A 16,513-nucleotide genomic window follows, 5' to 3' on the forward strand; every position below is an offset into this window, starting at 1 on the left:
CATCTGGCCGCAGACTGTCGCAAGCCAAAACGAGCTGAAGGAGCATGCTTTGCTTGTGGCAAACTTGGTGAAATAAAATGCTCCGCGTCGCTGTTGCCTCAAGCGTCCATAATTTTCAAATAGGCTTGTTAAAGCCGATCTTTACCCTTCATCTTTCTCACAATGTTGACCAATCATTTGTATGCCATATCATAGCTTCGTGTTAACTCAACATTAGCAAAGCTCCATAATAAATCTGTCCTCTAACTTCCATGCTTACCACTGTAGTCGGCTCTCTGGTTGCTCTTCCACCAGACCAATGTATATTAAATTACCAGCTCAGTAGCTCGTCGTCGATCTGACGAGCCCTCGTGCGTGCGCGTACTAATCGATCCTCTTATTGGCCCCGTGCAACGTCACTGGCAGTATGCGGAATAGGAGGCGTTCTCCATCCGAATCGACAAAACTCTCCTTTGTTGCATCGACTAGCTGCGGTGCCCTTGTGTGAGGATCCTCTGGCTGCGGCATCCGTCCAGTAATCATCGTTCTATCACCTGCAGGCTGCGGTGCCTTGTGACTCATGGCATCATGATCATGTAAAAGTCGGTCATGTCTCTTCCGGCAACCATTAACTTGGCATTCGTTGGCCCTATTTTAGACTTTTGCTATGTGGGCAACACGTTGACACGAAAAACAATGCTGGTGCCATTTTACGAATCCACCTTTTTAGCGGAGAGGCTTGGACACTGTTTGGTGTGACCTCGGTGGCGCCCTTTATTATTCTGTTCAAAGCTGGCACGCAGCACTCTACGCTTTTGCTCCTTACTATCGACATCCAAAATCGTACATACGCGCTTAAATATACGACAGTCAGGAAAGGAATAATCATAGCTGCATATCTGGCCCATTCCACCCTCTTGCTTGCTTGGTGGTAGCTTAGCGACCAAATCCTCCATCAGTGTAAGTTTCGTTAGGTGCTACTCCCCGTTAGGCGTTTGTAGAAAGGCGGCAAGGCTACTCACGCGTATAGAAAATGGCACGATTTTAGCTATGCTGTGCTTCTGAATTCCCTGCACCTCTCGAATAGTAGTTAGCTGGCTGCGTATTATCTGTTCTGGGCGGCCATAGTCTGAAACGTATTTTTCCTCACTACCACGTGCTTCGCCTTTAAGTCCCTTTACCAATCGCTGGTTATTCTCTAGATTCGTATATTTGTAAGCCAAATTCGTTTCCGTAAACACTCTGAAGTATTTAGGTCAATCCTCAGGTTGGCCTCCAAACTAGATCCCGGCAGTCGTCCATGCGAAGTTCCCAGTTGCCTGCGTTGGCTCCACAATTATCGCTTGTTGGCTCTCCAGTGCCGAAGTGTAGCTGAGCTTTGGCTGTGCAATGCCTGCAGTGCAATATGGCGTCGAGTGGCTTGATGTTCTAGAACAGTTATCCACAGCTGTAGCCCGTTCTACCATTTGCCATTGGATCTGCTTAAAATGGCAGTTCCACTTAAAATCAAAAAAATTAAATCTTACTCTTGAATTTGGGTCTGAATGAATTTATTCACTTTTTATAATGTTCGCTTAGCCTATGGATATACATATATACTTATGCTGTTATTCGTTAACAGCTACAAAGAGAGGGAGAGTGAGTAGCTCGCATATGCCTGTATTAGTGTGCATATATATTGCTCACGGAATGCGCTCAGACGGAGCGTGGGAAATGCAGCATAAGTATAAACGGTCAGCTAGTGAGGCTAGTGAACCGCGCTGCGTAATATGAGACCGAGCCAATACATAATGTGGCTCTGGACTCGTTTACTATATTATTGTTATTGTATGCAACAAAGTGCTGCATACTTTATATTTAAGTACGGGGTATTCTGTAAGGGCATATACGCACTTCACCCCCCTTTTTAGAGAAATAACGTAACATTATGAAAGTGTAGTTATTAAATGAACTTAATTATTGAGGTTTCCTTTTTTTATTTGTAAAAAAAATTTGAAAGTTTTTTTTTTTTGTATAATAAAAAATTTTAAATGTTGGAGTATAAAAATACAAAATTATTTAAGGTATAAAAATTTATAATTCGTTTATTTCATTCGGTTGATCAGGCCGTCATATATTTTTATTTTTTCTTGTTTTGGAGTTCGAATTCAGAAAGAGAATTTTGGATTATTAAGAATTAAAAATTTTTAATCTATTTTTATGAACTTATTGTTTTTTATCTTTACTATCTTTAATAAAAATGTCATTATCTTCTATTTTCTCTCTGATGTCCAACTTAGGGCAGCGCAGCGATGAGATTTACGCTTACTTAGAACCTAAGGAAAAATGTAAAAATCAGATTCAACTGAACGTTGGAAGCGGCACCTTCGCTGCTCCCAAATAAATAAAAAGATTATTCAAAAGTATATCCTTCTCAACAATAAAATTAAACATAAGAAAAAACGTACTGTTAAGAAATGAAACAGGACATAAGTTAGATCCAGTATATATAGGACCATTTCAGGTCATAGAAATAGAACCTAACGATTACATAGTTATAAAGAACAACAAACAGTACATAAAATTGTTTAATGAGTACAAAAAAGAGGAATTATATGATTTAAAAACTAGGAACATAACTCTATCAATAGGAAATAAAGTTTTACTAAGATATAAGTAGCCCATAAGCTAGATTTTAAATACACAGGCCGCTATAGAGTCGAAAAAATATAAGATAATGATAATATAGTTATTTCCGGAAATAAGAATAAAAAAGCAAACAGTTCATAGGTTAAAAATCTTTAATTCATAAAAGAAACACAAAAAATAATGAATTATAAAAGGTATGCAAAGATATATATAATTAAGTTTTACACGTTAGGTTACTATAAAAAAATATATTTCAATTTATTATTTTCACTTAACGGCTACTTTTGTTGAGTACATTCAGATTTGCTTCCCGAATATGAACTGATTTATCTAACTGTTGCGGTCGCTTAGCAAACTTCGCTTTGAGAGAGTTTGAGTCAAAATTGAGTGAAGTTTGAGCTGCGTCAGCAATTATGCGTGGGATAGTACTCTGATGGGAACATTGACAGTGGCGTGATATTTAGGGTGAATTGTTTATGTCTACCAAAGGGGGACAGTTTGATCTTGACCAATGTCGATGTTATCACCAGGCTCTTTGTTTACAATATTAGAAATGTTTATAATTGTGCTTATGCTTATGTGCTAAGTTATGTTAAAGGGTGGGTGCGACTATGGATATGTCACTCCCCCAACCATTAGAAAAGTGCCTGTCCTCAGGTGTTTAAGTTTGGATATAGTGTAACATTTTCTTCTTTTAGAATTGGTATATCTCCTATTATTGTAGGTGTTTCTTCTACTTTGGGTTTTTTATATTTTATAATTAATTTCTTAGGTATGCTTTTGAACTTATATGTCAAATACAGTGTTAAACTTATTAATATGATTACAAATATGGTTATTGTAATTATCTGGAATACATTGTTAAATTTTGTATGTGCATTTATAATTTGTTTCGTTTGTACAAACGAAAGTGGTTCTAATTTTATAACATCATTGCTTACGTAAATGCTTTGAGTATAATCTAACATATTGTTTGAAATTGAAATTTCATTAATTTGCAATGAACAATTAAAGATTTTTATTATATTGTTTCCTTCTATTGTTATTTCGTTATTTATACAATTATGGTTTAATATAGTTTTTGGTAAATTCCAAGTTAAAATTATATTTGGTTCTATGTAGTTGATTTGAAAATTTTGCAAAATTTTAGTATAACTACATTCTGATGTTATTTGGTTTAAAATTCCTGTTAAACATTCATTATTAATTAATTTTTTTGTTTCTCTGCTATAAACTTTTTTATCTTGGGTAAAATATTTTTCATGAGCTATTTCTGTCAAAATATTATTATTTTCATCCGGGTATGGAATTATTTCGAATACCGGGCTTTTTATTATTTCTCGAGGAATATGGGATATTATAAGTATTTCGTTTGTATCTGATTTAAACCAAGTGGAAGTTTTTGTATTCAACAATTTCTCAGAATTAACATGCAACAAATAGTCATGTTTTAGTAATTTTGGGTTAAAAATTCCTAATCTTGTGAGCTGCATTCCCATCTCAATGTCTTCTATATATTCTGTAAAGTGTTGTAAGTTAAATATAAGGATATCTAATTTCTTTCCTTTTTGTTTCTCTTGATCTAGTTCGTTCATGATTTCTATTCCTTTGTTTATAGCTTCTATTATGTAATTTAATTCGTTAACCTGAACGCTGTTTTCTGCTAAGTTGCTTATTTTTTGTTCAATTTCTGCTTTGTCTTCTTGATCTAATGTTCCAAATAAGTATTTATATGCTGTTCCTACTATGTTAACTAAACCTCTTTTGCTGCGTTTGGCTATTTTTAAGCCGTTTATTTCTCTGTTTAATTTTTCTACTAGGTATTCGATTTGTATAAGGTTATTGAATTCTTTACTTTGTTCAATTAAATTGTTAAAAGTTTCTTCGGTTTTTGTTATATTAACCGTTAAACAGTGGAATTCGTAATCTGTCGGAATGTCTATGGTTCCTGTTTTAAATATGAGATATCCGTTATGGGCTTTGATAGGATTAATTTCAATACTCTGTGCATTTATATGGTTTACAGTTATTGATAGTAATATTATAATAATTAATTTAAGCTGGTGCTTGTATGTTTTGATCGCTGTCTGTTGTTGACCTGTAATTGTTATATTTGCTTTGATTAGTCTTCTTTTTCTTTTTGAATTTGGTTTTGTAATGTGTTATTTTCCTGCCTCTGTTAGTTTCCTCAAAATGTTTGTCGTCGATTTGTCTTAGTTCTCCTGTTTTCTTGAACGGGGTTGTCGTCTTTGATTTAACTAACGGTGAGTGTTTGTATCTAGTGTCAATTTCATAATTTGTTCGTTTTTTGTTGAGGTTATTTATTAGTTTTTCTTTATTAGCTTGAGTGTCATACTCTGGTGTACCTGCATATATGAATATGTCCGCTGGTGTTCTGTTAGTCGTTTTGTGCTTTGTTTTATGATTGTACGTGTAGAGTATAGTTTCAAATTTTGTAAGTTTATTTTCGACGTCTGAGTCGCTGTTAATGATTCTTAGTTTTTCGTTAACTGTCTTATGAAATCGTTCTACGTCGGATATACCATTTTTACTAGTGGTTATATTAATATTTACTGCTTCTGATTTTAGCCATAATTGTAAAGCTGTACACATAAAAGCTGAGTCTTTGTCTGCCTTTATTTCGATGGGTTTACCCATTTGGTTGAACACTTGTAATATAGCTCGTTTGGTTTCTAGCCAGTCTCTACTTTTTATTTCTATTAATGATGCAAATTTTGAATAGATATCAATGCAAGATAAAAATTGTTTATCTCCTACTATGTAAAAATCCATTACATATTTTTCTCGGATATTAGCGATTTCCGGAGTTATTTCGAAAGTTAATTTTGTATCTCTGTGTTCTGTTTTTGCGATGTTGCAAATCTCACATTCATTTATTAGATTTTGAATTAAATTTTGATAATCTGGGAAATAGTGGGTTTCTTTGAACCAATTGATAGTTTTTTCAATTCCTGGATGTAATAATTCTTTGTGCTTTTTTAATATTAATTCTTTGAATTCTGCATATGTTTGAAGGTCTATTAATTTTGTACTAGTTTTCATTGCCTTTGTTGAATTATTCGGACTTATTATTTCTAAGTAGGCTTCTTGAAAAATTGGAAAATCTGCTTCGTTGTGGAAGTATAGCACACTTTTCTTTGTGCATAAGTATTCTTTTATTAATTCTTTGGCATGCGTATTAGTCATGTCTTTGTACGTAATTTTTATGTTGGTTTTGTGAAAGTAATTCGTAACTTTTGTTTCGTTCTCGGTTCCTTTTTCAAATTCTATTTGTCGATTATAATAATTAAGTGGTCTTTCTGTGATTTGTAAATGGTTACTGTTGTCTTCTTGAGCACTATGTATTGTTGCTCTTGTGCTAATTGTATCTTCGCCTAAGAAGTTTTCGTTTAATTGAATTCTGGACAGAGCATCTGCCACATAATTTTCTTTTCCTGGGACGTATTTAATTTGGAAATCAAACTCATTTAGCTTGATCTTCCACCTTTGTAATTTCATGTTAGGTTCTTTCATATTATTTAACCAGACGAGTGGTCTGTGATCACTAAGGATTTGAAATTGTCGACCAAAGAGATAGGACCTAAAGTATTTAGTGGCCCAAACGATTGCTAATAATTCTTTTTCAATCGTTGAATAATTTAACTCATGCTCGTTGAGAGTTCTACTTGCATAGCATATAGGCTTATGCTCTTGCGAAAGGACGGCCCCTATTGCCATATTACTCGCGTCTGTAGTTAATGAAAATGGTTTTTCGAAGTTAGGGTATATTAAAATTGGGTCGGATGTTATGAGTACTTTTAGCTTTTCAAACGCTAGCTCGTAGTCTCTGTCTTTTATATTGATTTTTGCTCCCTTTTTTAATTTAAGTGTTAATGGTTTTACTATATTAGCGAAATTTGGTATAAATTTCCTATAGAAACCACATAATCCTAGAAATGATTTAATTTCTTTTGGGGTTTTTGGAATTGGGAATTTGACAATTGCTTGTATCTTGTTGGGATTTGGTTTTATACCCTCAGTTGTGATGATGTGACCGAGAAATTCAGTTTCTTTTCTCATAAACTCGCATTTATCCAACTGTAGTTTTAAGTTAGCTTCTCTAAGCTTCTTAAATACCTTTTGTAGCGACAAAATGTGTTCCTCCAATGAAGTGGAAAAAATAATAATGTCGTCTAAGTAGACCAGACAATCTTTAAAAATTAAATCTTCTAAGAGATTGTTCATACAACGTTGGAACGTTGCAGGTGCATTCTTAAGACCAAATGGCATGCGAGTGTACTCGTAATGGCCATGTTTAGTCGAAAATGCGGTCTTGGGTATTGAACCAGGATCCATTTGGATTTGGTGGAAGCCTTTGGCTAGATCAATGGTTGTGAAATATTGACATTTTCCAAGTTTGTCTAATATTTCATCCATGATCGGGATAGGGTATTTATCATTAATAGTTAGTTCATTGAGATTGCGGTAATCTATGACTAACCGGAATTTTTGCTTTCCAGATGCATCGTTTTTCTTTGGAACGATTATTACTGGTGAGCAGTAAGGGGATTTGGATTTACGTATGATATTTTGTTTTATCATATCGCTTATTTGTTTATTTACTTCCTCATCGTATATTTGAGGATATTTGTATGGACGCTTGTAAATTGGGTCCTCATGTTTCGTTAGAATTTTGTGTTTAATTGTACTAGTGAAAGTCAAATTGTCACCTTCATGGTACTGGATATCACGAAATTCATGTAAAACTTTTTTTATTTTTTCTTTTTCTTCTGAGTTTAGGTGCTCTAGCCTAAACTCATTGTTTTCTATTAATTCATTATTAATAGCGAAGTTAAATGGTCTGTCCTCTGTTGAGGGTGGATCAAGGCACTCTTGTGCGGTCATGTCCTCTTCGACCTCTTCGTCGTTATATCTAAAACAAAAGTTAAATTCTCCTAAGGTTACGGATCCTTGTGCATAGTCTATTTTTGCTTGACATGCCTCAAGGTATTCTCTCCCAATCAGAACATCATAATGCTCTGAGAAGTCGTGAATATAGAATTTTTGTTTGCTCGGACAAATTTTGCTTGCTCCTAATCGTATACTTTGTTTTAATTCAATAACACCATTTATGGTGTGAACCTTTAATGTTTCGTTGTAAACTGGAAAATTTAAGCGGTTAGTTTTCATTAGATTAATGGTTGAACCTGTGTCGATGACACATTTTAGAACTTCGTCATTCATAATCAATTTTATGAATGGATTTCTTCTGTTTGTTCCGAGGCTTGCTGATGAAAATTTTCGGATGTATCCATTTTCATCTGCCCACTGTTACTATCTCTTTGACGTTTAGTCGGAGGGTTTGGTGCATTCAAGCGTGAATGGGACTGATTTTGGTAGTTTAAGGGATTTTGGTATCTACCTTGACTTAATTTCTGTTGGAACTCGTGGTGAGCTTTCTGATTGTCTTCGGACTTATTATGCTGTTTATTTTGTGCGTGATAACTCTGATTCGTGTTGGAATAGCCACTTGAAATGGTGGTTGGGTTAGCATTTTGCTGATAATTTCCCATGTTCCTACGATTGTTATTTGGATTTCCCTGAACATTATTATTTTTAGGTTTTTCAGTAACGCTATTTTCATATAATCCCTCTCTTTGAGCTACTTGCTTTAGTTTTTGTGTCGACGTAATGTCGTGTCTGGCTAACATCATGAAAAGCCTATCTGGTAATTTTTTTGTAATAACATCTTTGATTGTGTTATTCATAGCATTTGTATAAAGGGTTGTATTGCTAGGTATATTTTCTAGTGCTAACTTATTTAATATAACAAAAGATTTATTCTCGAGCTCCTCGATGAACTTACGGACGTTTCCTTGGTAATTCGTGTTGTATAAGCGTCGAAGGAGTTCTTCAAATGGTGTCTGCACTTTGTATTCTTCAATCAATGCGTTTCTCAGCTCCTGCCAAGTGTTGGCTGCTGTCCTTTGTGATATTCTCTGAGCATCTCCTGTGACTTGCAATTCGATGGCTCCGTATAAGATGCTATGTTGTCTAACATCTCGGGTTGGATACAGGTGTAGGATGTAATCTATCCTTTTAATGAAGGCGTTTAGTTGATCCGTTGATCCGTCAAAGCTTGGCACCTGTCTAAGTTGTGAAAGGGCCTGGTTGAGGTGTTGTTCTGATAATTCCATTGTCATCTTGGTGTAATACACTTTTTTTTGAATAGTTTTGAGTTTGTAGGTTTGAACTTTATTGTTCTTTGATTTTGCACTTTTATTTTAAGTTAAAGTTTGTGATGGATTATTGTGCAAATGTTTTTTTTTTTTTTTGTGTGTGTGTCTTAAAAAGACTCAGTAATAACGTATTGCAGGGATCAAACGATATGCAAAGCCAGTCGTTATTAACTGTAGTAGCTTTATTGCCCAAAGGGTCAATATTATTAAGCTACTAATGACCCGAAGGTTCTTGTGCGGATACGTATTCGAGAAAATTTTTATTACACTCCGACAACACTTTCGGTCGCGATTGTGCGTTAGATCTGGGAATTAATTATCCTTTAGCGATCTTTAATTTTTCCCGACGTATCCTACCGGCTGCGCCAATTAAGTTTTACACGTTAGGTTACTATAAAAAAATATATTTCAATTTATTATTTTCACTTAACGGCTACTTTTGTTGAGTACATTCAGATTTGCTTCCCGAATATGAACTGATTTATCTAACTGTTGCGGTCGCTTAGCAAACTTCGCTTTGAGAGAGTTTGAGTCAAAATTGAGTGAAGTTTGAGCTGCGTCAGCAATTATGCGTGGGATAGTACTCTGATGGGAACATTGACAGTGGCGTGATATTTAGGGTGAATTGTTTATGTCTACCAAAGGGGGACAGTTTGATCTTGACCAATGTCGATGTTATCACCAGGCTCTTTGTTTACAATATTAGAAATGTTTATAATTGTGCTTATGCTTATGTGCTAAGTTATGTTAAAGGGTGGGTGCGACTATGGATATGTCACTATATATATATTCACCACAAAAAGTATTAAAAAAAAAACTAAATACATTATAAATACATTACAAATATAATAAATCTTCAAATTTCCAAAAACTTTTTTAAATAAAATAAATTTAACTAAAATAACTCCACTTAGTTAGGTTATTTTTCAAAAGGAGGGAGATGTGGTATGTGCATATATTGAGGGTACACTGCACCAGTAAACTAACATCGTTTAAGCACATTGTTGCACTACACAAACAAAACCTTTTCAAGTGAGCATGTAATGCGATCACTCTTTAATGAGTTAAGCTAAGTCAGAAGTCCTACGCTGAGCATTCGTAACACATATATACATACATGCAAATATGTATGCTGATAAGACAAAATATGTATATAGCCGCTCCGCTGCTGGCGTGACCGGCAGCGCAGCTAAGCCATAAGAATATATTTAATAAAACATTCTAAAAACCAAACTCAAACAGCAGAGACGTGCTAGATTCATTAACATGTACCCTTGAGATTACAGAAATACATGTAGACATTTAGTGTTAGTGTTAAATTATTGTATTTAATTTTTACTTTTTGTTTCTTATCTTAACTATCTTTAATAAAAATGTCATTATCTTCTATTTTCTCTACTATATATGGTTCTAAATATACTGGGACTAATTGGTGCCCTGTTTCGTTTCTTATAAGTACTTTATCTCCTACTTTTAATTCAGTTTTTTGTTTTTTCGTCATGTGCTTATTTCCTATAAGCCTTGGCTTTTTCTAACATAATTCTAGCTCTTTTGTATGCTATTTCTAATCTAAACTTTATTTCCTTAGAATAGTCATCTAAATTATAAATAGGATCTATGTAATTAGTTTTGTTTAAATCTATGAACTGTTTCGGTAGTCTGCCAAATACTAGTTCGTATGAATAATACTCATGCGTTGCCGATGGTGTCGTGTTTAAGCAATAAGTGAAATATAGAACCCAAACATCCCAATCAGATTTGTCTGCAGAGATGTATGAACGAATGTATTCATTAAAAGTTCGATGACTTCGTTCTATTGTCCCTAATGTTTGATGATGATATGCAGTAGAGGTGAGATTCTTGATCTTCAAATACTTGCATAAGTCAGTTAAAATCTGGTTTTTATACTCTGTTCCCATGTCCGAGATGAACGTCTTCATTGGACCAAACTTGAGTATGAAATTTTCGAATATAGCTTCTACGACATTACTTGCGCTTTTGCTTTTTATTGGAATGGCTACTAAATATTTTGTAAGGTCGCATATTAATGTGACTATGTATTCATTACCATTTTCCGATTTGGGTAGCGGACCAACTGTATCCACTATCACTATATCGAAAGCATTAACAGGTGTTTCTGTGAGAGTCAGAGGAGTTTTTGTGTGCGTCTTTGTTTTAGACATTTGGAATTTTTGACATCTACATACGTACCTCCTTGAATTGGGTCGTCATGGTATGTAGACAATATTTGTTGTGTCTCTTTTTCATCTTTTATTTGGGTCACCGGCTGGAGTAGCGTTACTCTTAAAGATTTTAATATTTCATTGACCATAAAAGAATCTATTGAAACTGATTCAAAGATCTTTTCGCTCGGTGATACTTTGAGTTGGCTGATTTTTAATATACCGGCCTCTTTTTCGAGCCTTTGGAAGAACTGACCTAGGTCGAGAATTCCATTGGTATATAAATCGCTAACTTCAATTCTTGCAATAATTTAACATTTAGATGCTGTTATGCGCAAGGTCACTACTTTTCGTACCTCATCATTTGTAATGACTTCATGTACGTTGGGCTTAGATACTTTTTTTTTACTTTGCCTTGGCAGAAGTTCAAAATTTTCTACTGTACAGTTTTTATTTTGTCTACTTTGCCGCTTGGTAGTGACTCTCAGGACTTTATGTTGCATATCTTTGAGTTCTTTTATATTAATTCGCGAAAGTGCGTCTGCTACGAAATTATCTTTCCCCTTTAGGTATTCTACTGGGAAGTTGTATTCTTCAAGCTCTACCCGCATGCGAGTTAATTTAGAACTGGGATTAGTCATCAAAAAAAGATATGTCAATGGTCTGTGATTATAATAGTAAAATGTTTGCCATAAATATATGGTCTAAAATGGGTAATTGCCCAATAAATTGCCGCTAACTCTTGTTCTGTTGTGCTCTTATTGCTTTCCCATTTTGTAAATTAACGAGATGCATAAGCTATTGGGAGCTGAATTCCGTTACGGCTCTGAGTTAGAACTGCTCCGCAAGCTTGTTTACTGGCATCTGTTATAATGCAAAACTCTTTGCGAAAATCAGGATATTGTAATAATGTGGGGTGCATAAGCTTTTCTTTAAGGTACTGGAATGCGTTTTGGCATTCACTTGACCATTCAAAAGGAACATTCTTCTTACATAATCTAGTTATGTTCCGTGAATAATCGGCGAAGTTTTTTATAAAACGACGATAATAATTGCAGAATACTACAAATCGTCTCGCGCTGTCCGCATCATGAGGGACAGGATAATTTTTGATGACGTCAAACTTTTGCAATACTCCTTTGTCAGTGCATATGTGACCTAAAAATGTCACTTCATGCATGAAAAATGAACATTTTTCTGGATGCAACTTTAGGTTATATTTCCTACATACATTAAAAACATCAGTTAAGTTTTAAATCATGTGTTTTTCGGAACATCCTATCACCATTAAGTCATCCATATAAAGGAATGCCTGGGAGGGTTCTAAACCCGAGAATGCTATAGTCATCATTCTCTGAAATGAATTTGGTGCTATTTTAAGACCAAATGGTAATCGCGTGAAGCGATATGAGCCATTGCTCGTTGAAAAAGATGTTATATTTCTTAAATTTTCTTCAAGTTCAATTTGGTGGAAACCTGACATTAAGTCAAGGCATGAAAAGTATTTAGCTCTGCCCAGTTGGTCTAGAATATCATCAATTCTGGGGAGCGGGAATTTATCAGAAAGTATTTTTTTGTTGATTTGGCGATAGTCAATTACTAATCGCCATTTCTTTTCTTCCGAATTTGGTAATGATTTTTTCGGAACTAACAAGAGTGGGCTGTTATACTCGGATACCGACGGTTCTACGACTTGTCGTTTATTGATTTCCCTACTTGTTTTTGAATTTCTTTAACGTGGCTATGCGGGCTTCTGTAGTTTTTAATATAAATGGGTTCATTATCTTTAAGTCTTAATGTTTGTTTATAGAAATTATTTGTCACTATTGGTTCGGTTTCGAGTCCGAACACATCACTATACTTGGTGCATAATTCTGTTAGTTGACTTTTGAATTGTTCTGGAAAATGATTGCAACAATTGTCTGCTCATTACCTATCAAATTTCTCGCATGGCCTTTTAGCTTTGTTTTTATAAGGCTTATGGCCGTTAGATCATGTGTGCCTTTCATGGTTTCTTATAGTTTCAAAGAATCTAGAAAACTTTGTAGATTTTCCGGCTTACCGTCAAACTCTGGTATCAGAGATGTGGCTAGCTTGATAAATTCTACAATTGTTTGTGCCATGTTTACTAATTTTGTATCTTCTATTTGGTCGTTTGTCAGTAGTGACTTATCAAATGTTACCGGTGTATTTAACACCGATGGTAGATAAAGCTGGAGATCATACTTTTTATTTAAGTTTACCAGATTATTCCTTAGGCGCTGTAAAACGTCTGAAGCTTGGACCCTGTGTAAACTTGTCAGTTTATTTTGACACTCGGTAACTAGCCTCCTGATTTCATATACAAGGATCTCATTATGTTTAATTATGGTGGGTCTTAAAACATGTGCGCTTTATTAAGGCACTTGTATGATTTATCGAAATTTTCTCTATGCCGCTTTATCTTTTCTACTATTTGGGACCAGTCCATGTAAACTTTCGCTACTTAAATATTTTATTTAAGCAGTGGCTTAGACCTTGTCTAAGTCGTTGGCTCGACTCATGTATCGCTTCCTCAGTGACTTTTTATGAAGAAGATAAATCTTCAGAAGGATGTCTACTGAAGCTAGTACAATGAGTATTATTAGCAGTATGTTTGTTAACTGCACATGGGGAGTGGTGTCTACGACTTCTACTACGTTAACAACATTGGCAGTGTTATCATCTGCCTTTGATTGTTTCCCCCCATGTTCCTATATAAATACTCTTGCTTTTTGATTTGACTACTACCTATGCAGACGTACTAAAACAATTGTTGTCTGCCCTAGAATCGGATGCTCGTCAATAATTGTTTTTATTAAGGCACTTGTATGATTTATCGAAATTTTCTCTATGCCGCTTTATCTTTTCTACTATTTGGGACCAGTCCATGTAAACTTCCACTACTTAAATATTTTATTTAAGCAGTGGCTTATACCTTTTCTAAGTCGTTGGCTCGACTCATGTAACGCTTCCTCAGTGATTTTTTATTAAGAAGATAAATCTTCAGAAGGAGATTTACTGAAGCTATTACAATGAGTATTATTTGCAGTATGTTTGTTAACTGCACATGGGGAGTGTGTCTACGACTTCTACTACGTTAACACCATTGGCAGTGTTATCATCTGCCTTTGATTGTTTTCCCCCCATGTTCCTATATAAACACTCTTGCTTTTTGATTTGACTACTACCTATGCAGACGTACTAAGACAATTGTTGTCTGCCCTAGAATTGGATGCTCGTCAACTGGCCCCCTTCGAACACAGGATCAGGCTAAAGGACAAGCCATTGAAACAGCGATATTACCCGAAGAATCCGTCCATGCAGAAGGTGATTGACGAACAGGTATATAAGCTGATCCGGGCAGGTGCCATCGAGCCGTCGCGTAGCTCGCACAGCGCCCCAATCGTCTTAGTCAAAAAGAATATTGGCGAATGGCGCATGTGCATCGACTACCGGCAACTCAGCGCGCATTCAATCCCAGATGTTTATCCGGGTGATGCCATTCGGTTTACACTCGACGTGTGCGGTTTACACTCATGCGTTCGCCTACCTAGATGACATCGTGGTAATAGGGGCAACAAAAGAACAACATATAGAGAACTTGAGGGAGGTGTTCCGCCATTTAAGGACGACTAATCTTGGTTTGAATAGGAAGAAGTGCAGTTTCTTCCGGGAGAGGTTGGTCTACCTAGGACACGTCATTTGCAGGGAAGGAATACTTACCGATCCAGAGGAGGTGAAGGCGATACGTAACCTGAGGGCCCCGACAAATTGTTAGGAGTTGCGCCAGTGTCTCGGGATGGCGTCATGGTACAGGCACTTCGTTCCCAACTTTGCAACTCAGGTACAGCCGCTAACAGCGCTCTTAAAGAAGGGGCGGAAATGGGCATGGTATCAACAACAGGAGGAGGCATTGCGTCAATTGAAGGACAGTTTGACGACTGCCCCTCTGTTGGCTTGTCCAGATTCGTCCTACAGACTGACGCGAGCCAGTTTTGCCTCGGCGCAGTGCTGACGCATACAATAGAAGGGCAGGAGCGGGTTATAGCGTACGCGAGTACAAAGTTGCTGAAGGCGGAAGTGAACTATTCCGCCACCGAGAAAGAGAGCCGACAATCATTTGGTCGATACGGAAGCTGCGTGGCTACCTGAAAGGGTAACGTTTCGACGTGATATCGGATCACCTGGCACTTAAGTGGCTCAACTCGCGAGTATGCGTGCTAGAATCGCCAAGGAGCCGCCCAAGTTCCCGGACTACGTAGAAGAGAATGGGCAGCTATATAGGCATTCGGGCCACCGGACGGACGACGAAGACTACATTCCCTGGAAGCTATGTGTGGCCAGTGGTCAACGCCAGAGAGTATTAGCGGAATGCCATGATGCTCCCACGGCCGGTCATCAAGGCGTGAGAAAACAGTGTCGAGGTTAGCCCAAAGGTACTACTGGCCGGGTATGTTCCGTGACGCCGCCAAGTACGTGAAGTGTTGCGAAACCTGCCAAAAGTTCAAGAGCGAGCAACTCAAACCGGCTGAAGCATGCTGACGAGGCAAGTGGCAGAACCGATTTCAGTACTCTGCGCGGATTTTGTTGGGCCCCTTCCACGGTCGAGACATGACAACACTTTGTTATTGGCCTTCAATGACGCTTTCTCGAAATGGGTGGACTGGTCCCTCTCAGGAGAGCCACGGTGGCACACCTGCAAGCCGCATTCCGAGAGACGATTTGGAGCCGATTCAGGGTGCCCAAAAAGTTCGTGTGTGACAATGGGGTACAATTCACAAGCCGAATTTTCAAGGCTTTTCTGGAGTCCTTAGGCGTAGAGGTACAGTACACCTCCCCGTACTGTCTGCAAGAGAATCCTACCGAAAGGACAAACCGGACTGTGATGACCATGATAGCGCAGCTTATCGAAGGCCATCAAGGTTCGTGGGACGAGCTTTTACCGGAGATATCGCTAGCGATCAACACAAGCGTGGCGGATTCGACCGGATTCACTCCCGCTTTCCTGATACAGGGGAGGGAGCCGCGGTTGCCCGCCGCTCTGTACGAACTGGTGACTCCGGGGTCCACAACTATTGCGTTTACATCGTCCACAACAATCTCCAGCGCGCATCAAAGGACCAGGGCAGACACTACAACCTGAGAAGACGGGGGTGGCGGCCTTCGTTGGGTTCGGTGGTCTTGTTAAGACAGCATTAACTATCCAACGCCGTGAGGGTTTCACCGTGAAGTTGGCACTCAAATTTTAAGGCCCTATAGGGTCGTCAAATTTATATCCCCCAATATTGTGGGTTTAGTGAAACCTGACGAACATAAGGAGCAGGTGGCCAACATCTCGCAGCTGAAGCCATGCCACCGAGAGACGACGGAGGACGAAGGGGAACACCCAGGGCACGGGGATGCCCACGAGCAGGCGCCGGGTGAGAGCGACACCCGTCGCCCACGTAACTAACATAATAACGT

The 16,513-nt window shown here is 37.2% G+C and overlaps 1 protein-coding gene across 1 annotated transcript; it reads left to right on the forward strand.

The window, feature by feature from the left end:
- The first annotated feature begins 15,704 nt into the window (after nt 1-15,704).
- Nucleotides 15,705-16,193, forward strand: LOC138911738 (uncharacterized). The gene has a single exon (XM_070211121.1). The coding sequence runs from the start codon at nt 15,705-15,707 to the stop codon at nt 16,191-16,193; it is 489 nt and encodes a 162-aa protein (XP_070067222.1).
- Nucleotides 16,194-16,513: the final 320 nt, after the last annotated feature.

The sequence above is a fragment of the Drosophila virilis genome, unplaced genomic scaffold (assembly GCF_030788295.1).
Source record: "Drosophila virilis strain 15010-1051.87 unplaced genomic scaffold, Dvir_AGI_RSII-ME tig00002334, whole genome shotgun sequence".
In the NCBI taxonomy this organism is placed as follows: Eukaryota; Metazoa; Arthropoda; class Insecta; order Diptera; family Drosophilidae; genus Drosophila; species Drosophila virilis.